Source organism: Cydia pomonella, chromosome 13 (genome assembly GCF_033807575.1).
Source record: "Cydia pomonella isolate Wapato2018A chromosome 13, ilCydPomo1, whole genome shotgun sequence".
Taxonomy (NCBI): Eukaryota; Metazoa; Arthropoda; class Insecta; order Lepidoptera; family Tortricidae; genus Cydia; species Cydia pomonella.
In genome coordinates, this window is record NC_084715.1 from 19,820,446 (window position 1) to 19,840,927 (window position 20,482).

The 20,482-nt window shown below is 42.4% G+C and overlaps 3 protein-coding genes across 7 annotated transcripts in view; 2 read left to right on the forward strand and 1 right to left on the reverse strand.

Moving 5' to 3' along the window:
* The first annotated feature begins 2,416 nt into the window (after nucleotides 1–2,416).
* LOC133524505 (nucleolar and coiled-body phosphoprotein 1) lies at nucleotides 2,417–9,419 on the forward strand. 4 transcript variants are annotated; one of them, XM_061860575.1, is made up of 7 exons: nucleotides 2,417–2,667; nucleotides 2,753–2,838; nucleotides 4,954–5,127; nucleotides 6,004–6,110; nucleotides 6,188–6,337; nucleotides 6,535–7,571; nucleotides 7,712–9,419. In XM_061860575.1, the coding sequence occupies exons 1-7, from the start codon at nucleotides 2,628–2,630 to the stop codon at nucleotides 8,752–8,754; spliced, it is 2,637 nt and encodes an 878-aa protein (XP_061716559.1). In that variant the 5' UTR covers nucleotides 2,417–2,627; the 3' UTR covers nucleotides 8,755–9,419. The 4 variants fall into 4 exon arrangements, with proteins under 4 accessions (XP_061716559.1, XP_061716562.1, XP_061716561.1 ...); XM_061860576.1 differs by lacking the exons at nucleotides 2,417–2,667; nucleotides 2,753–2,838 and adding an exon at nucleotides 2,882–3,583; XM_061860578.1 differs by lacking the exons at nucleotides 2,417–2,667; nucleotides 6,004–6,110.
* Nucleotides 9,420–12,818: 3,399 nt separating this feature from the next.
* Nucleotides 12,819–14,139, reverse strand: LOC133524622 (acyl carrier protein, mitochondrial). 2 transcript variants are annotated; one of them, XM_061860759.1, is made up of 3 exons: nucleotides 13,937–14,139; nucleotides 13,468–13,581; nucleotides 12,819–13,284 (listed from the first exon to the last, which is right to left on the reverse strand). In XM_061860759.1, exons 1-3 carry the CDS (start codon nucleotides 14,102–14,104, stop codon nucleotides 13,105–13,107), a joined length of 462 nt encoding a protein of 153 aa, XP_061716743.1. In that variant the 5' UTR covers nucleotides 14,105–14,139; the 3' UTR covers nucleotides 12,819–13,104. The 2 variants fall into 2 exon arrangements, with proteins under 2 accessions (XP_061716743.1, XP_061716742.1); XM_061860758.1 differs by lacking the exon at nucleotides 13,468–13,581 and adding an exon at nucleotides 13,616–13,735.
* A 130-nt stretch (nucleotides 14,140–14,269) lies between these two features.
* LOC133524629 (protein HID1) overlaps nucleotides 14,270–20,482 on the forward strand; it is a 29,146-nt gene continuing 22,933 nt past the window's right edge. The window contains exons 1-2 of the mRNA XM_061860766.1: nucleotides 14,270–14,429; nucleotides 14,510–14,723. Coding sequence (XP_061716750.1) covers nucleotides 14,364–14,429; nucleotides 14,510–14,723 — 280 coding nt within the window. The 5' untranslated portion in view covers nucleotides 14,270–14,363. The remainder of the gene's footprint in view (nucleotides 14,430–14,509; nucleotides 14,724–20,482) is intronic.

Genomic DNA, 20,482 nt, shown 5'->3' on the forward strand with positions numbered 1-20,482 from the left:
CTTATAGCGATATGTTCCAGTTTCCTGTTCCCAGAATATTCGGCTGCAGTCAGTGCCGGATTAACCATTAAGCAAAATAAGCACTTGCTTAGGGCACCACGTCTAGGGGGGCACCAAAATCATAGGAAAAAAAAAACGCGCAGGCTGCATCAGCATCGCAGTCGTAGTGTACTACACTTATGTACACGAAACTTTTTGATACGTGTGCAAGTACCCATCTAATAACGAAGGGTCGTAAGAGAGTGAGTACACGTAAGCACATCTCCAACCTCCATCAAAGCTCATGGCCAAAAAATATTACCGTCGGGCTTGTGGCCAACCGATTTTCTCGACGTAGATTACCGATTTTGTAGCGTATTTTGGTCTCTTGCACACCAGATGTGTCGGCCAGGCCGAGTTGCTGCAGAGCCGCGATCCTGCGACCTAATTGTCAAAGTGTAATAAAGGGCCCTGCGAAGGCCGAAAAACAAAAGCATCTTATCAAGTTGCGCTTTCGAATTAAGGCAAAGGCCGAGCAGCAGGCGGACCGTGATTACATAGGTTCGATTTCAAGCCACTCTTTTGCAGTTCGGCGTTAGGTCTCATGCGACGCCAGGCCTTCTACTTTATGCAAACTGCCCCACTTTCGCTTGCTCATGGATCCAAATCCATGCTGTCCTCTTTCGCAGCTGGGCTGCCTTGCTCACACCTCGCCATTAGTTGTATTATATGATAACGCGCCGCGATCTGACGCTGCGGACGTCCAGCTATTCATACCTCGCCATTGGTCAAATTCAAGCCTTGCTTTCTTCCAGCTCGACCTTTGGCCTCATCCGTAAGCGCTGATCGAACGCTCCGCGCATTCAGCCTTAGACTTTGCCTTTAAAAACACCTTCACGATTTAGGCCAATCAAATTACATCCAAAAATAGCGTTTTGAGGAATTAATTCCCAGCAAGCTGGAAATTGTTTTAATACATTTATTTGGTCCTAAATGCGTGTAATCCCAGTTTGCTCTATCCTAGGAGGTGTGCATACATTTTGGGATCCTTAGGAGATAATTTTTTCCTTTGGATTGCCAAACCACTCGATGTAGAAGGAACCCACTATCAATTACAATAGCACTTAGTGGATCAGACACTGGTAAGAAAGCGTTTTCGGATTATTAACATGATTTTACCAAAAATAAAAAATGTCGACCTAATTTACAATTTAGGACTACGAATACATATTAAGGTACCTTAAATGAATCAATCAATCAATATATTTTATTGCAAGAACTTAGTTAAATTATATTTCGGATCCTCAGATATCAATTTTAATAATACTTGTAATTAGAACAAATTTTCCGACAGCCGTACCGTTTTCGATTTACAAGCAAAAAAACTGAAAAAGAGGAAACATTTATGCACACCTCCTGGAGTGGAGCAAACTCGGATTACACGTATTTTTAGGTCGAAAAAATCTAATTGTATTGGCCTAATTGTGACACATTATTATTTAAGAAAACGGGACTTATTCGCGTTTGATTAAGTTCTAAAATTACCTCCAACGTCAAGATAATGATGTCGACTTTACACAGTCTTCTCCGAGACCATGGGGACAATGCCGTCCTTGAAACGTCGGGTCAGAGGTAATTTTAAAACTTACCCTATTAAGTCTCGTTTTCGTAAACAATAATTTGCTATTTAAAACATTTGTGGCCATTGGTACTTGTTCTGACAAAAACCAATGGCCAATGGCTAAGCCCCTACTGAAGCTCGGCCTTTGCCCTCACATGAATGAGCTTCACAGGAAAGCTCTAGAGGTTCCAAAATCCTGTGCGGAATACTGCCTATGTCTTACGTCTTCGCTTACACTTGGACCATGGTTGGCTTGGCCTCCGGACTTATGCGAAGCAATGTCTTCGAATTTGCTTACACTTGAACTTAATACTGCAGTTCTGTCAATTTCCGTGATAAAATGATGTGACGGATTGAAAATTCTATTCTCAGAAGTAATGCGGCAATAAACGTCACTCAATTTACCAAGAAAATTCAATGTAATCTTGATGAGGGGGCACCATGGTCTAGAAATGCTTAGGGCACCAAAATGTCTTAATCCGGCACTGGCTGCAGTACCGTAAATACAAGACAAGTACTCCGATTACAATATTGGAATGAATTTTTATGCATTAACGAATTTATTATGGAACCAACTAAGATATTAGCAATCGAATTTTTCAGTTTGCAACTTAAACAACCCTTATTCCAGAAAATTATTATTGGTACCATCCAGAAATACTTTTATTTTACACGCTATGCAAATTACAATCGATTTAAATTAAATAACATCGATTGGAGCACAGTACCCGATTCAAATCGGATTGTTCACGAAACAGTACCGATATCGATCTCTATATCGATTTTTCGGCCATAGATCAACGTCAGCAAAGTCTATGCTCTATTGGTGTCAGCTGTCAATGACACTACGTTCGAACGAATTTTGCAAAAAATCATTTTTAGTTTTGCATCAATATGATCGTATTCTTATATAATTAGTGTCTTAGTTTTAATATTATAGGGTCGTCGAAGAATATGGAGTGATATATAAATAGTATTGCATGCATTGTGTTGTGTATTTGGAAATATACGAAGATTTTTATTGAAGATGGTGTCAACTTTGAGTCGTCAAGAAAAATTCAATCAAGGTTCGCCATATTTTGAACCCTTATTTGGGGGATGTTTATTCGTTCGAGTTAATAAATAGTTTTTTACCGTGTTGTTCTTTCACAGCGAGGAGAAATTTCTGTTTTTATTTGGATATTCAAGACCAGGGACTATGTAGATCGATATCAAGAAGACTCCAAGACATGGGTTTAGTGAGTATATACTTTTTTACCGCCAAAATCATACTCCACATTGCGTATGCCCAGCTAAGGTATACGTTGCATTACATATTGCTTGGTGTATTTGGTTATGTAGCAGTGCTAGTTCAATAAATAGGGAAACCACATCGACAACGGTATTTAGGGTGCTTTTAGGTCTATCAAATTTCGTCGCGTTATCTACGTTCCTTTTCTATTATTATGATTGATCTTGAATAGTCATCTAATTGTGAAAACAACATGAGTTTATATTTTTAGCATATGAGTCTTAAATTCATTGTTGTTTTCTTTTTTGTGAGGTGAATCAGATTGATAACGACCTCGTATAAAATAAATAAACATTTAGGTCTTGTGTTTGTTCATAGAAATCTGCGTAGTAACGGAACGTGATTGTAACCGACCAATCAGAAGCGTTGCCCCTTCCGCTCGACCGCAGCGCCGCTAGCGACCTAAACAATAACTAAAGCGAAATAACTCCATCTTGTCTGACAGATTTGTGTGTTTATTGTGAATATTTCGTATATCTTTAGCAAATGTACCTATTTACTGATAATTACTATTATATTGAATGCGTAAACTATCTGAAATACCGTTATACATTAAATAATACAAACATTTAACGGGAGTGTCGTAATTCGAAGTGAATCTCGCAGTGACGAAGTGTCCATCTCATTGACTGGTATATAGTTACTTATTTTTGTGATAAGCGGAGCGCGCGGGGCCTGCGGACGGCTTTTGTGTAAGTATATATGTTCGGCAACGCTTATATACTCGAGCCGACACCGGGATCGTGTCATAATTGTTTAGAAAACGGTTTAAAACATAGTTTGTACAGTGACCAGTCGGGCGCGTAGCTTGCGTTCGATTTTAGGTCATCTTTTGTACGGTCGCGTTAGAGCCGCCGCCGCAGCGCGAAATGCAACGGGCCGAGGCCGCGCGTAGCAACCTCACGCCCGCGGTGCACTCTATCCATTTTAAAAGCGGTCAAAAAATGTACTTTCCTATCGGTAACGCGTGTGTATGCTTAATTTTTGACAGTTGATATTACTTTTACCGACTCAAGGGGATGTGGTTCTTAAGACGTGAATAGTAAGGGTGAGTTCGGTGTGTGCGCGGGGGCATGTTATTTTTTTTGCGCGGGACGGTTGGAGCGAACGAAGGGCGGGATGCCGCGGTGCCGGCGCCGCGCTACGTTTGCTGACGGTATTTCAAGGAAAAGTGCGGTGTATTATGTAGCTCGCCGAGCGCCGCGGCGACCGCCGAGTGGCGCCGTTACCTCATCAACTAGATACTTGTATGCCACTACTTGATGCTCACTTCCTCTGCATGCTCTTGTGACCGAATCAGCGTTTTACCGTAAAGGGGGCATTGCGTTGCGACATACGTGCTGGGTCACACTGCAAGTTTTGTGCTGACTTTCACATTTTGTTTACTGACTGCACTGTTTGCATTTTTTTATTTGACAGTGACAGATTTTCTTATAAGAGTCACTAATAATTATTATATTTAATTTAATTAAAATTTGCTGGCAACACTAACTGAATAACATGTTTGCATAATTTAGAAAATTCAATTTTTATATAATTTCCTCATTGAACTAAGTGTTAAAAACCCTTAAAAGTGATTAAGAGGAATGTAATAACTACAACTGTCATGATATTCATGATGAACAAGTGCCTTTAAAAATCGCATAGCAAAAGCACTGAAAGATACTGTTGTTCTAAACATGTTAACAAAGGAACAATAAATAATTATCTAAGTAACTTTAGTCAGCAGATGTTCATTAAATCTAATAATCATGCTTCAGAGAAATTAAGTATACTACAATGTCATTAATAAAATTAAAATAATGGTTCTTGTAGTGTGTACCTCTTGTTTAAGTTATAATAAGTCTTTCAGCTGATAAATACAGTACTGATCCTTAAAATGATAGAATCAATTAAAAAAAAAAGTAAAAAGTAAAGTATATATTTATTTCAGTACATGGTTAAAAAAATCTAAACGTTCCGTCAGCAGAAAGTCTTGTATCAAAAATGAACTTATTGACAAACAATCTTGTACAAAATAAGCTTGCTACAGAGCGTACATTACAAGTTAGACTGCTTGCAGCAACAAGAAGTGTGCCTGAGCGCTCGCGTGACGCACGTGGTGCGCGACAGCGGCGCAGGCGCCGCGCCCCCGCGATGGCGCCGTGACTCCGCCCGCACGCGCGCCGATGCCATGCTCGACCGCGTCCGCCACGCGCCCACTCCACACAACTACGTGCTGCTGTCTGTTGAGAAGGTAACTGAAGGGTCTAAGGTGTGTCTCAAGCGGGTGTCATGCTGATGCTGATCCGCACGCCACTCAGGTTCCCGATTCCTGGCCAAAAATCTCTTGAAAGAACTAAATATTGATTAACTTAAATCATTAAATTTCTGAGAATGAATATACTAAGAGTTGGACTCCACATGGCATTAGAAATGACAAAGTATGAATGGATGTTATCATCATTAATGTCAAATTTCTATAAAAATGTGATGTTTGTATATAAAAACACCCTCACGTTGCTGTATTCAAATCTGTACAAAGTTACCTTGAATGGATTCTCACCCTATAAAGGGTCTTCATAGATCTCTTTGGCTAAAAGGTAGAAGTAACTATTTAAATTCCCAAGATCTTGGTTAATGGTAAAAGAGCATTTGGTAAAAAAAATTACAGAATAGTTAATGGTACTATTTCTAAGGCTATTTTAGCTTTATCAGATGTCCTGTAAAATTCTAATCTCACACTTTGTGTCAGTGTAAACATTTCAAAAGATAAAAGTTGGTTGCTGTTGCAAAACACACTTCCTAAGAATCTTACTCTGCTTTTAAATATTAACTTCACTTTCAAAGCAAGCATGCATTGTTTCCGATATATTTATATGTAGATGTAGTTGCCACATGAGTCAGTCACTATTTACGCACTTTATAAACTTTATTGAATGCTGACTGTTTATTTTCCTGCTTTTTCCATTGGTTGGTAAAAAAAACTGCTCTGCAATTACACTTTCTTTTATTGAATAATTCAGAAATAACTAAGTTTTGCATGTGGTTTACTGACCAATGAAATTAGCTGTTTCACACTAACTGCTTTCTTGCGTTCCTATATATATTTACAGCTAATTTGATCTTTCAGGCTATAGCTCTATTGGATAAACTGTATGACACCTTCTTCGCGGCCCCACGTAAATCGAATGTCAGGTTCTTCACAAAACATTATATCAAGATTGAATTTTTGGACAAGTATGGACCATAATTTTAAACAAATTTTACTACAGATTGAATGTTACAATATATCTATAGAAGAGTTTCTTTTTCAGACAGTGCAGGCCTCTATATAAGGAGTTTGATGCGTGGCCTGAGATCTCACTAGAACCTAATCCGGAGAGGAAAGAGAAAAAGGAGCCCACTATAAACCAAGGAGTCACGGTCAATAACAACTACCAAAATACTATTGGACAGAATCACGAGTAAGTCGAGTGTTTTCATTAAGTTTTTACGTTTTTTTGCAGGATTTTGAATGTATACTGTAGTATCATATGTGTTTCTGTAAACAAAAATGTATCTTGTAATTTTGTATAACATCATCCTACAGTTTTATGGAACCTATTTTATATTTCCATTCTACACATGCCGCAGCAGATAGTACAAAGATTGAAATTTTCAGAATGACGCGGAAGAATAATCGTCCCCGTATAAAAGAGAAAGAGGACAAGGAGCCGGTGGGCGGGTACTGCGAGGCGTGCGGCGCCGTGTTCGCGGACCTGGCCGCGCACGCGCGCTCGCCGCGCCACGCCGCCTTCGCGCGCGACGCCAGCAACTTCCTCGCGCTCGACTCCCTCATCGGCGCCTCCTTCCTGCCCGTCAACGGCGAGCGCCGCTCCCTGCGCAGCGTGTGCAACGGCGAGCTGGACTCGCGCCGCCTCAACGGCTCCCTCGACGACGAGCCCCGCCGCACCCGCTGCAGGAAAACCGACGGCCAGGACGACCGCCAGTATTACAAAGTCGTCGGTGTCAGCACGAAGCTCCGGTCCAGCGGCGGCTTCGTCGCCAAACGCAAGGATTCGTCGCCGACATGCAACGGGGCGAAACCGCTCGTGGTCAAGTTCAGAAAAGTGAGACGCTCCGAGCTGTCGGTGCTCAGTGATGAGGCCGAGCAGTTCATGTTCCCGAAACGCGCCAGCTCGACCAGCTCGACCTCCTCCGATGACGACGACGACGACGATGATGATGACGATGAGGACGAAAAAAAGGAGTCCCCGCGGCGCAAGACGCCGCCGCAGCCCGCGCCGACGCTAGAACGGCGGCGTCAGGCGCGCCCGACCGCGCTGAAAGAGGAGTCGTCCGAGGAAGACAGCTGGCTAGACGACAAGCGGCGGCGGAAGCGACGAGTGATCCCCGTCGTGAGGAGAACGCGGCGAGCGCCTTGTAAACCTCCCACGCCCGAGCCCGAACCGCCACCTGAAGTAGAAATTCCAGTAGAACCGGAACCTGTCCCGGACCCTGAGCCCGAAGTGAGTCCGCTCCGAGAGGAGCCAGTTGAGAAATGTATGAAGTGGGAGGATGGCCGGCTCAAATATACCCCGGCAGTGGAACAGTTGGAGTTCGCGTTCGAGAGCGTGCCGCGGAGCGAGCCCTGGTTCGAGACGTTCACGCGGCAGGACCACGACCAGGTTTCGGTCAAAAACGTGCCACGGTGTTTTGGTAAGACATGTTTTCATCAATCTCAAATCTTGAAATGCTAGATTCACAATAGAGTTTCGCCCATCATATTTGCAAATAAAATCGAAAAGGCCTGCCCAATTTAATATTTTTCATGTAAGAAACTGTTTCTTTTTTTTCAGCGTTATACTCCAAGTCGCCAAAGTTACCGTACGAGATCGGTCAGCTGCCGCCGCTGAAGCCGGACTGCTGCCCGCTCAGCAGCCTGGCGCGGCCGGCGGCGCGCGAGCCGCGCTCGGAGCGCTACGGCACGCGCGGCCTCAAGTCCCGCAAGCTGCACAAGCGCCTCGCCGCCGTCGCGGCGCAGGACTCGCGCCCGCGGAAGTCCCCGCGCGAGCACGCCTCCACGCTCGCCATGCTCGGCTCGGCCGGCCTGCTGCGCCGCGGGCCCGACGACGCCAAGTCCACCGCCTCCGAGGACACCGTCAGCGACGCGCTCAGCGCCAAGCCGGAGCCCTCCGAGGCGCAGGAGGCCGACGAGCGGCTTCAGAAGTTCCTCTCCGAGGTGTTCGACGACGCCGCGGAGTTCGAGTTGGACGAGGTGGACGGGGGCGCTCTACCCGCCGCGGCGGCCCCGCCCGACGTCCTCGGCCTCGTCTCGGAATGTGACGGCTGCGACATCATCCGCAACGAGATAGCGGAGGTCGCCGAGCGGCGTCGGGCCCGCCGCCGCGGCCGCTTCAAAAAGAAGAACAAAACCGGCTGGCCCAACAAGAGGAAGTCGAAGAAGGGCTCGCGCACCAACAGCTCGGAGAAGACCGAGAGCAGCCTGGATCGGTCCTCCGTCGCGTCCGCGGACACCGCCGACGACACCTGCGACGAGGACAACCTGTCCGAGATCGAGGAGACGACCCCTCCGAAGGTCAAGTCGGAGGACGAGCGGGAGGCGGTGGACGTCGACCGGGACAGCAAGTCCGACGACAAGCCGCTGCGGCTCGACGTGAAAGTGCTACTGGGGGACGAGAAAAAAGCGGAGAAAGTGGCCAAAAGAGGGTCGGCGCGCTCGTCCGCGTCGGAGGAGGCCGAGGAGCGAGGGAGGAAGAAGAAGCGCGCGCTGAGCAACCTGGCCGGCTGGCTGCAGCCCGTGGTGCGCGTGGCGCGCGTGGACGCGGCGGCGCGCCGCCTGCGCTCCGCCGCCAAGCCGCGCGCCGCGCGCCTGCGGTAGCGCGCCGCTGTCGCTCCTGCTGACGGCGACCATTCCAGTGGACTCTACATTTACTTTTATTGAAGAATGTGAATGTGACAAATGTGCCGATCGAAAGTGACAATTTCCAGACGAACTGAGGTGTCCCCGGTTTTTTGAGTTACCTAGTATAATTAACTTTCGTAGTGTTATCTTCCTGTATATTAATTATTTGCTCCTTTAGTCCATAGTTTTTGAGTATAACTGCTATTCGTTTTTCACTATTTTGTTGTTTTTTTATTTGGTCAGTTAAATTGACCTTTTATGTTTTTCGCGTATGGAGGAGGATGACATTATGTAAAGTGTGACAAACGTAGCGTTTCGCCATAGTCGTCAATTTAGTTGTATTCGTCTCGTACGCGCTGCGAAGTCGAAACTTCGTTCTCAAAAACATGCCGTTGAAAGATATAGTGCATAAGTTTATCTAAACTATGTTTTTGAGGCTGGACATAGGGTATAGTTGTAATGAGTATTGTAAATAAACTGTAATTTAAAAGAGTGTCCGTGTGTGCATCCGAGAGAGCTTAGTCTGTATATTACTGTTGCGCGAATGCGAACTGTTTCTTTTCCTTTTTATTTATAAACAAATAAAAGTTATCTCGTGTAATTTCGTCATTAAAAGTTGTATAAAATATTATGATTCTCAAGATGTCTTTTATTTATTCTCCTGCTTTCATTCGAGGGACCACGGAAGGTACAGTTGACATCAAAAACGCTTGATATATCTGCGTCATACTCGTGTCTTTTACATCTTTTATATTGCGAACCTGAATAGCTAACAGCGAGGACTTTCCATATAAGTATTGCACGACCTCGCATCTATAGCGTATTGATTTCCGGCCGCCGGCGTTTAGGCGAGGCTCGTACGGTCCGCAACCTACCTACATGAAGCAAAACATCCGCGCTGTACAGAATCCCTTACAACGGCTGACAATTAGGTATAAACTAAAACTTCAATGCAAAATAACGCGTTAGTTGAAGATTAAATTTTGTTTTACACTGAAAAGTTCCCGGACTCTTGTTTGTACCAAAGAGCATATAATCACTATGGTTTGTACATCTTTGACGTCAACATCCAGATGTGTCAAAGATCGTTGTGTATTACTATTGGCCACGACTAAAAACGAACTGTAATGTCGTTCAAATATGGTTTATTTCCTTTGAAGTTGATCTAGTCCAACATCGCAGGTGGTCTCTGCCCGCCTTTCTAAGATGTAGTCCTTATAGCTAATACATAGTCATACGTTTGAACCATAGAATAGGCGACAGGCGTAGTAGCTCGAAGGTCGCAAACTGATACAGTGTGTCGATAGCACGTTTTTGAATACGAAAACACTGACGGCGTAATACTCATTTTTTTAAGGTATAGGATGTGTTGTACAGCCGCCATCAGATATATCGGAGCGGTGTTCAGAAATGTCTGAACAAATTATCAAGATGTTAAAGTAGGTAGGTAACAAGTTAAAATTATATTGAGTACCCTGGAATAGGGACAGTACTTAATCATATACTTACTTTTTGACTTTAATCGTACTAAGAGGGTAGCAAGAAGGTCACAAACTGATATCTATCAGAATACTTACTAGTTGAATAAAGGACTCACCATGCGGCGCTAATTTCATTACGAACTATTTAAGATTTTTTTTTACTTAAGTACGAGTTAAAAAAATCCTAGAGTAGCCTATGCATTTAGATTTATATTCGTTCCGAATGACCGCGCGGCGTCATTGAACACGAATCAATAAATCCAGGCAAAAATACGGGTCACGTCGATAGTGCGTAGCGCGTTAGGTACCTATGTAGGTCATACTGCGGCCTAGGTTCACCACACGCAGTTATCAAAACCTACCAGCACGTATACAAGTAGGTACATTTTCAGTATATAAGACGCCTGTGGGTAGGCATAAATATAGACACTGTAAGTGGACTAGGTATTAGGTAAGGCGTAAACTAGCGTACAATCATATTGTCAACGACCAACCAAGGATCAAAAAATAACAAGTTTTATAAACATATTTTATTACTACGTCTGTGGCAAATTTATTACTTAATTTATACGTCAAGCGGTTACTTTAGCCTACGGACGCTTGCGACTCCAGATATATTGAAAAAAGTCTGCTAACTTGACTCCTAGACTCAAAACAAGAAAACAGGGGTCAAGCTATGGTGGTCTTCTTTAGCGACCGTCTGTCTATAAATGTAATTTGTAAGATACACTTTTCTTAGAGAAAGACAGGAATTTAGAGATACGTGTACTGGGTATTTACGGTAGCTCCATTCATACATTATACCACTTGCTTAGCACACCTACCGTATGTACTGTAATCTTGAACAATTAAAAGAGGAAGCTATTTTTACTAGTATAAGGCTCAGTTTACGATACGTAGTAATCATACTAACATGAATGTGCGCGAGTAACTCGAGTTTATTTGCCCAATTTGTTTACTACTTAAGTGATGTCTTCCAGTTAAGATATACTCGTCACGTTTCCAACAGGCCCTTGATGTTTTTTAACCGACTTCAAGATTTCAAAAGGAGGAGGTTCTCAATTCGGTTGTTTTTTTTTTAATTAGGTGTTACTTCATAACTCAGTAATATCTTAACCGATTTTGAAAATTATTTTTTTCATTGAATTAATATATACCCGTTACCTTGATTACGTTCGCCATTTCTCTATCTGAAGGTTGTCTGGAAGAGATCGCTGTTTAGCGATAAGTCCGCCTGTTTGTTACCTACATATTTATACCTTTACATACTTTGTACCATTTTTTTTTGTAGTGTGCAATAAAGCATTTTATTATTATATAAACAGATTGGTCCCGTTTTTGTCAAATTCAGTTGTGATGATGGGATCCATGTGTAATCGAGGGAACTCTTGCAATGTGAAAGGCATGAATATAGTATTTTTTGTATTTTCATCAACAAATCAAGAAGTGGAATGCTGATCAGGAGAATGGAACTCTTCAACGAGGCATAGTTCCCGCTTGGCGATGTCGTCTTCGTTATGATTGTTAGGTAAACTAGGTTTTCAAGGCCAATTTTTGTCAAGCTCGAGATCTGATGGTAGAATCTATGAGGAATCGAGGAAACTCCTCAAATGTTAAAGGCATACAGATAGTGATTTTCGTAAGTAATTCTTTAACAAATCAAGCATTTACATTTTAAAAAATTTCATTTGATGAAGTGGAACTGCTGATGATGATCAGAATGGAACTCTTCAACGACGCATAGTTCACTTTTGGCGATTTGTCCTTTTAGCTGTGTTTGTTAAGCAAATTAGGTTTTCAAGACAATTTTTTTTATTTCGTTGTATGAAATCCAAAATCAACAATAATCTTTCCCTGCACCGGTCTCCCTCATTGAAGTTGTTTTTTTTTCTTATAAATTATTTAGTACCATGACGGGATCACCGAACCGGACGACCTTTAAGAAAAGAGAGTACTCCAAATCTTAAATGCCGGCAACGCACTTACAATCCCTTTGGTGGTGCAGGTGTCGATGTGCGACTGTAATCACTTGCCATCAGGCGAAACGTCTACTCGTTTGCCACCTATATCATAAAAAAATTAGTCACATGCACGTTGAACGAGCGACACGAAGCAATAATCTGAGTTCTTATATAACGTGATGCCTCCAAATGCAGTTTTCTGTACCGACTAATGCCTACTGATGTGCAAGTTACGGAAAGTTTCCAAAAGGTTGGAAAGGATCTCCGAATTTTTCACGGGATATGATGGACTTTCATTTTGGAAACGTAAAATTTCGATCCTTAATCCTCATATAAGTAATATTTTGGAAACTATCCGACGGCATATCATAGGGCCGACCGCCGACACCGAAGTTCGTTGCGGGCATTTTTCTTTGTCACTCGACGTCTTAATAAAAGAGAAACATGCCCGCAAATAGTCGGGTCCACACAGAGCGAGCATACGCGCGAGGAAATTGCCTCGCGCGTATGTTCGCCGTGTGGACCTGCCTAATAATATACCTTTTCGTTTCCAAAATATGCTGGATGCAAAATCCTACTAGTGAATGATACAAAATACTTCATAATCTAATAGTTTATTGTAATGGTACCACAGAATAGCTTTGACCAAATAAAAAGCATATGATCTAGTACTAACAGGCATATAATAAAAACAGATTTTACACTTTTTACATCCCCTTAGACAGATGTTCGGCCATATTGATCTTTATTAACAAATAATTCCACTAAACTATTCAAATCCAGTAAGTTTACACCAACTGAAGATACATTTAATTAAGTTTAGTAAATTTTAAATGTCAAATGCATTTGGTCTAAAATTACAGATATTTTGAAATGAATTTGCTTTATTCGTAGATGTCCTCTTTGTCGGCGATGTATTGGATAATGTCCTTGGGCCTGACAAGCCTTTCCGCGTCTCCGTCGGGAATTTCAAAACCAAATTCATCTTCCATAGCCATGATGATTTCTACATGATCAAGGGAGTCCAAGCCCAGGTCATTCATGAAGTGGCAGTTAACATTCAACTGAAAAAGAGAACAACATGATTAAGCTTTTATAAAATATGCTTTGGTAACTTTATTTTCAATAACTTTCAGACTAAATAGTTACAAAGAATACAAAATAGTGTTTTACAATACCTACTATTAAGGTTACCAAAAATCATGTGTATACTAATTATTTTTTTCTGATATTAAATTTTATTCTACCTTTTCAGCACAAATTTTGTCATAAAGTTTCAGAACTAGAAGGACTCTCTGTTCAATGAGCTCAAGCGAGAGCGGGGGGCCCGCACTGTAGTGGCGGACACCAACTTTCTGGCTCTGAAACAAAATTTAACAAATAATGAATAGGTACCTTGGCCTGAGTCAGTTTGTCGTAAGCTTGGCACACTTTCATCACTCGTTCCTCGATCTCTTTCGGAGAGGGCTTGGTCTGGGCCCCGGACGAGTATGGTTGCATACGATGAGATTGCACCTAAACAGTTTTAGTAACACTGTACACATTTGTTATGCAATATATTGATTGAGGTTATGATATAAAATGAGACAAATAATATTCTTATAACATAGATATACGATATCCAAGTTTGTGTCCTAAAATAGAATGCCAATTTGGAAAGGATAATTGCCAAGAAATCTATAAAAAAAACATTGTATTGATTAACGTGATCCTTACCCCATTTTGCAGGTACTTGTTATTGTATAAGTTTACAGCGGTTTTCACTGTATGGTATTTTTGTTGTAGAGCGACGGTTGATAGCCGGCATACTACCGGAGTTCTATATGTGGTGGATTTTCGTAATAATCCGCTAAAAGCACTTCGGACAAGATTCGCAGCAGCCATTTTTCGGGCTTCAAATATTTTCTGCAATAGACAAAATAGAGTAGATAAGACGTTTAGAGTGTTGCCATAACTAAGACATTTCTAAGGGTTGATTTCAGAGTTTAAAGTATTGTCTTGAATAGGTAAAAAATAAACATGTGCTTTATGACACGTCTTGCTAGCTGTCATTTTACTGTCAGTTTATGTCGATTTGTTTTCCCTGAGTACGTACGTATGGAAATGGATTTAATGTGTCTAAACAATTAATAAAAACACAAAAATGGGGAACGCTGACACAAAATTGAACTTTCGGAAAGCTGTTGTCCAGCTGACATCGAAAACCCAGGTAGGACTTGAAGCAAAACACATATGTTACATTTGCGTTGGTGTTTTTATTGATGGATCAATTTGTTAACTTTATTGCAGCCTATCGATGCATCGGATGACAGTTTCTGGGACCAGTTCTGGTCGGAGAGCGTGACGAACGTGCAGGATGTGTTCGCGCTGGTGCCGGGGGCGGAGATACGTGCGCTGCGCGAGGAGTCCCCCAATAATCTGGCAACGCTCGTATACAAGGCTGTCGAGAAGCTTGTCAAGACCGTCGACAGCAGCTGCCGCACACAAAGGGAACAACAGATCGGTAAGTTATTAAGTAAACTGATAAATGGTTTGCACTAGAGGGCTGAAACAGTAGAAAGAGAAATAGCATGACACACTTAACTTTATATGTAGAGTAAGTCTGGGTGAAATCATTGTAGCCTTGAATTATAATCAGCATCTAACAAATTGCATTGTTAAGACCGTTTATTGGTGTTATAAATTTAGGTAGTATACAAATATATCCATATTATTAGTAATGCAAAAATTAGCTTATTCCCAGCTGTTTACATCACCAGTTATAAGTAATTGAAGGATTGAATTAGCCTTTCCATTTGATATATAATTCGCCGTCTTAATCCACGAACTCACTTAATGTTATGTTATCATGTTGTGTGGCTACACAACATTTTTTATGCTGTTGTATAAAGAGATTCAACACAAATCTTCACGTTCACAAGTATGTTGCCATGTGTGTTAGTGTTATATGGAAATACATTAAGAAAAAACTGCCAGTGGTGACTATAGAAACACCAACTTTTTACAAGCTTTTAATACATACATATATGTAAGTATGTTTGAAACTATGTTTGTACAGGCCAAAATTTGCAATTTGAAGACCCGATTCCTGGTTACCAATGAAGCTGAAACATATGCATTGCATATATATGTAAAATGGATAACAACCATCAGTATCAGATAATAAAGTAACAGTTTGGTAGGCAAATTGATTACCAAATCATTCTGCTTTAGTATTAAAATAATAGATTGGTTGGAGAAATTGGATACATACATACATACATAGTTCAGTTCAGTTCAGTTCAGTTCAAATATACTTCATTCATGTAGGCCTAGCAACAAGCACTTATGAATAATAAGACAGTATTACATATTATTATCTTAAGCTAATTATCAGAGCAATTTATTGATGTAAATATTATTCCATATATAATACTAATGAATATAATTCATAGATCAAATTTAATACTAAGAATTTCACAAAATATTGTCAAACATAAAAAAACAATTGTATAAAAAATACTAGTCTAGAATGTTTCTAGAATAAATTCTAAATGTCAAACAAATATAAAATAAAAACAACAAAGGAAGTACATATATTGGAATATCCATTTCATCATCATTATTGAAATATAATAAATAATTAATCATTTCGAATCACAATTAATCCCACATTGTTTTATAATAAGCTTTACACCTATTTCCCAGAGGGGTAGTTACGAGACCACAGATTTCCACTTGCTACGATCCTGACATACCTCTTTAGCTTCCTTCACTTTCATGACATTCCTCATACACACTCATCGGTTTAGGGTGCTCTTGACTTGGCCTTTCTTCAGGATTTCCCTGATTTGATCAGAGAAAGTCTGCAATTGGCTAACCTATCATTTTAGTATCTAGAGTACAAAACAAGGATTAGATCATTGATACCTATGCCAAGTGTTGTATATGTAGGTAGGTTTAGAATGCATGTACTGAGGGTAGGCTTGGTGGAAATAAATCAGTTCTCTTTGAGTTAGCATATGGATTGTTTCATTGTACTTTTCCTAAACATTACATGGTGTCAGGTGTGGTTATTCGTGTTAGATCCTTCAAAAGACTGTAACAGTTAATTAGTGGAGATGAGTGACAGTGAAAGTAAAAGTGATAAGACGGCGCGTAAGCCAGGTGCGGCCGCGAGCGGTACAGCGTACACGGCGGTTCAACAACCACCCGCCATGTTGGGTACGGGAAACCTCGCTGATAACTGGCGGGACTGGAAACAAACGTTCGATTGGTACCTAATCGCATCAGGCCGAGAGAAGTCCTCAAGTCGTGAAAAATGTGCCCTATTACTTCATGTGATAGGGAAAACTGGCCGTGACCTATATGAAGAATTTGATATTAGTTCAAGCGAACAAAGTAATTATGAGGCGTTATGTAAAAAGTTCGCTGACCGCTGTGACCCACAGAAAAATGTTAATTTCGAACGGCACTTATTTTTTGAGACATATCAAACGAGTGAAGATTTTGAAAAGTACTTAGCGTCACTTCGTGTGAAAAGTAAAACGTGTGAGTTTGGAACATTGAGGGAAAGTTTAATTCTAACTCAAGTAATCCGGGGAATTAAAGATGGTCAATTAAGAGAGAGAATGTTAAGAAAGCGGGATTTAAAATTGGAAGATGCAACGGCTTGGTGTCGCGCAGCAGAATTAGCGAGTGAGCAGGCGGGTGCAGTGCGGGGCGGAGCGAGCGCGGAATCGACACGGGGAGGTACAAGCGCACCGCTCGCCGACGTCGAGCAAGTTCGCGTGCGCCCTCACCGCCGCGCGCCGACGCCGACGCCGACCACATCTCGCGCCGTTGCAACAGGTGTGCCGATAACGCGACGATCGCAACAACAGTACCGTGGCGGGACTGGCTCTAAATTTAAATGTTCAAACTGCGACTACGTACATGAACGTGATCAGTGTCCCGCGTACAAGGTGAAATGCTTCAGATGTGATCGGGTCGGACATTTTATGAGGTGTTGCCGAAGTAATTATGTGCGGGAAGTGTATAATGTTACAGACGAGATAAGTGATTGCGAGGAACTGATAATACAGGGAGTGGAGATTTTGTCGGTCGACAGCAAGGGGTGGTTCGAGAGTGTGGCGGTGAACGGAGTTCCTGTGACGTTTAAGCTGGACAGTGGTGCGGACGCCTGCGTCATGTCGCGCGACAGCTTCAGGGCGGCAGGCTACAGTGAGGACATTTTGAGCAATGCTGGTACGATATTGCGTGAGGTTAGTAGGAACGTTTTACCTGTGGTGGGATATTTTATAGCTGAATTGTCGCATCATAACAGTGAGAAAAAATGCAAAGGCAAAATTTACGTGCTAAACGTTAACTGTAATAATTTATTGTCACGAGATTTATGCAATGAATTAAATCTAATTAAGAGAGTAAACGAGATTTCCAATAATAGTAACTGCAATGATTTAGTAAGTAAATATAAAACTGTGTTTCAGGGGATTGGTCGTTTACCGGGTGTACACAAATTAACTGTGGACGAGTCAGTTCCTCCGGTCGTAAGATCATCAAGGAAAATACCTATTAAATTAAGGCCACGATTGCGAGAGGAGCTGGACCGTCTACACGAGCTAGGCATTATAGAGCCAGTGGATGAACCTACCGACTGGGTGTCGAGTATTGTTCTTGTTGAGAAACCGGATGGCAAGTTGCGATTGTGTATAGATCCTCAAAATTTGAATAAGGCAATCAAACGTAGTCACTTTCAACTTCCCACACTAGACGAGGTTACAGCAAATCTGTCGGGCGCTAAATATTTTTCACATTTAGATGCTAACAAGGGTTTTTACATGATCGTTCTTGATGATTATAGTTCAAAACTGTGCACTTTTGCCACACCATTTGGGAGATGGAAATTTTTACGTTTACCTTTTGGCATCTGTTCCGCATCGGAGGTATTCCATAATGCAATGGTTAAGATATTTTCTATGGAGGGAGTGGAATGCTTCATCGACGATTTGCTCGTGTACGGGAGAACAAAAGAAGAGCATGATTCGAGGTTGGAGGCCGTGCTACAGCGCGCGTTGGACAACGGAGTGAGGTTTAATAAAGAAAAATGTGTTTTGGGCGTAGAAGAAGTGAAATATCTAGGTCACGTGTTTGACTCTAAGGGCATGCGCCCCGACGGCGACCGAGTGAAGGCTATCAGGGACATGCCTCCTCCTAGTTGCAGGAAGGATTTGGAGAGGTTCCTCGGGATGACGAATTACGTGTCGAGATTCTTGCCAAACTATGCTGAACTGGTAGAACCATTGAGAGGACTGCTAAAGAGAGACAGCGAATTTCAGTGGTATGAAATTCATACCAGCGCATTTGAAAGAGTAAAAAAATGTTTAATGGAGGCGCCGACGCTACGATATTATGACCCCGGGGAGGCGGTGGTGGTGTCAGTAGATGCTAGTTCGCGGGGGCTGGGCGCGTGCTTGCTGCAGAGTGGGCGGCCGGTCGCCTTTGCCGCCCGCACGCTCACGCCTGCCGAAACGCGTTGGGCACAGATTGAAAAAGAATTGTTGGCGATTCTGTTTGGCTGCCAGAAATTCCATCAATTTATTTATGGCCATAAAAGTGTATTAGTGGAAAGCGATCATAAACCTTTAGAGGCTATATTCAGAAAGGCACTCAATGATACGCCTGTACGACTACAGAGAATGTTACTGAGACTACAAAAGTACTCTATAGAGATAAAATACGTTCCCGGGAGACTAATGTATGTCGCCGACACGCTGTCGCGCGCCCCGACCGACGACGCATGCGACGAGCAAACTGGAAGTGACATTGATGTTCACGTAAACGCCCTGTACGACAGCGTTAACTTTAGTTCTGACAAACTGAAGAAAATCAAAGAGGAAACGGATAAAGAACCAGGGCTCGGGAACGTTAGGCAATATTGCCTGAAAGGCTGGCCACATACCAAAAATATCCTAGAAAGTGAGGCTAAGCCTTACTGGGGTATAAAGGAGGAGCTTCATGTAATAAAAGGTATAGTTTTCCGAGGCAATCGCGTTGTAATACCCACTAGCCTTAGGAAAGAAATGCTGCATAGAATTCACGAGGGGCACCTAGGTATTGAAAAATGCAAGTACCGAGCACGAGACGTGATGTGGTGGCCAGGCATGTCGGCGCAGGTGGAGGCGCTAGTAGCGGCATGCGCGACGTGCGCCGAGCGCCGCGCCGCACAACCGCGCGAGCCGATGCGCTCTCATCAAGTACCTGGGAAACCCTGGGAAGTGCTAGCGACTGATCTATTTGAATTTAGAAACAAACATTACATCTTAGTAGTTGATTATTATTCCAAATATGTCGAAGTTGTTTCTTTATCTGACATTCGTAGTGAAACCATAATTATCCAACTCAAGTCCATTTTTGCCCGCCACGGTATTCCCAAGAAACTCGTATCGGACAATGGCCGACAGTTTACCTCGGCAGTGTTCCAATCTTTTGTAGAAAAATGGGAATTCGAACACGTCACGAGTTCACCTTACTATTCTCGATCCAACGGTCTTGCAGAGAGAAATGTCCAAACGGTGAAAAAGTTGATGGAAAAGGCGCAGAGTGATGGCACGGATCCATATTTGGCGCTTTTAAACTTCCGCAATACTCCGGTCTCCGGCGAGTCATACTCCCCGGCACAACTTCTTATGGCGCGGAGGCTCAATACCAGATTGCCTGTCTCAGAACAATTACTTGCGCCAAAGTTACCAAATTTAGTAGCTGTTCAAAAATGTCGATTAGAAAAAAATGAAAAATCCAAAAAACATTATGATGTCGGAACCCGGCCGTTAAAACCTCTTCATCCAAACGAGCAGGTACGAATGCGGGAATCAAACGCTGGCCGTCAAACACGATGGATGCCAGCACGAGTCGAAGGTCAAGCGGCTCAACCACGTTCCTACTGGCTACGCGCGCCGGATGGCTCACGATACCGCAGAAACAGACAACACATTTTATCACAACCACAATATGATCAAAAGAGTGAGAATGATCAACGAATCCGCGACCGAAATCACCGAACTAATAAATATTACGACGATTTCGAAGACAATGATAATTATAATTCCGATACACAATCACAACGCACTGTCAGCAATAATACCGGGCGCGCGCACACAGGTGGTTATTACGTAACGCGCTCCGGCCGGCAGGTCCATCCACCCGACCGTTTGTAATACATATACCTACCACCTAAGTAGGTATCGTAAAAATACTACACCATAGTGTCTAAAAGTACTTATG

Excerpts from the sequence above, each read along its gene's own strand:
- LOC133524622 (XM_061860758.1), bottom strand. The coding sequence starts at position 14,104 with ATGGCTGCTGCGAATCTTGTCCGAAGTGCTTTTAGCGGATTATTACGA. Across the intron at positions 13,736-13,936 it reads ACAAGTACCTGCAAAATGGG|GTGCAATCTCATCGTATGCA; the intron begins GTAAGGATCACG and ends AAAACTGTTTAG. Across the intron at positions 13,285-13,615 it reads ACAAACTGACTCAGGCCAAG|TTGAATGTTAACTGCCACTT; the intron begins GTACCTATTCAT and ends TCTCTTTTTCAG.
- LOC133524505 (XM_061860575.1), top strand. The coding sequence starts at position 2,628 with ATGGTGTCAACTTTGAGTCGTCAAGAAAAATTCAATCAAG. Across the intron at positions 2,668-2,752 it reads TCAAGAAAAATTCAATCAAG|CGAGGAGAAATTTCTGTTTT; the intron begins GTTCGCCATATT and ends GTTCTTTCACAG. Across the intron at positions 6,338-6,534 it reads ACTATTGGACAGAATCACGA|AATGACGCGGAAGAATAATC; the intron begins GTAAGTCGAGTG and ends TGAAATTTTCAG.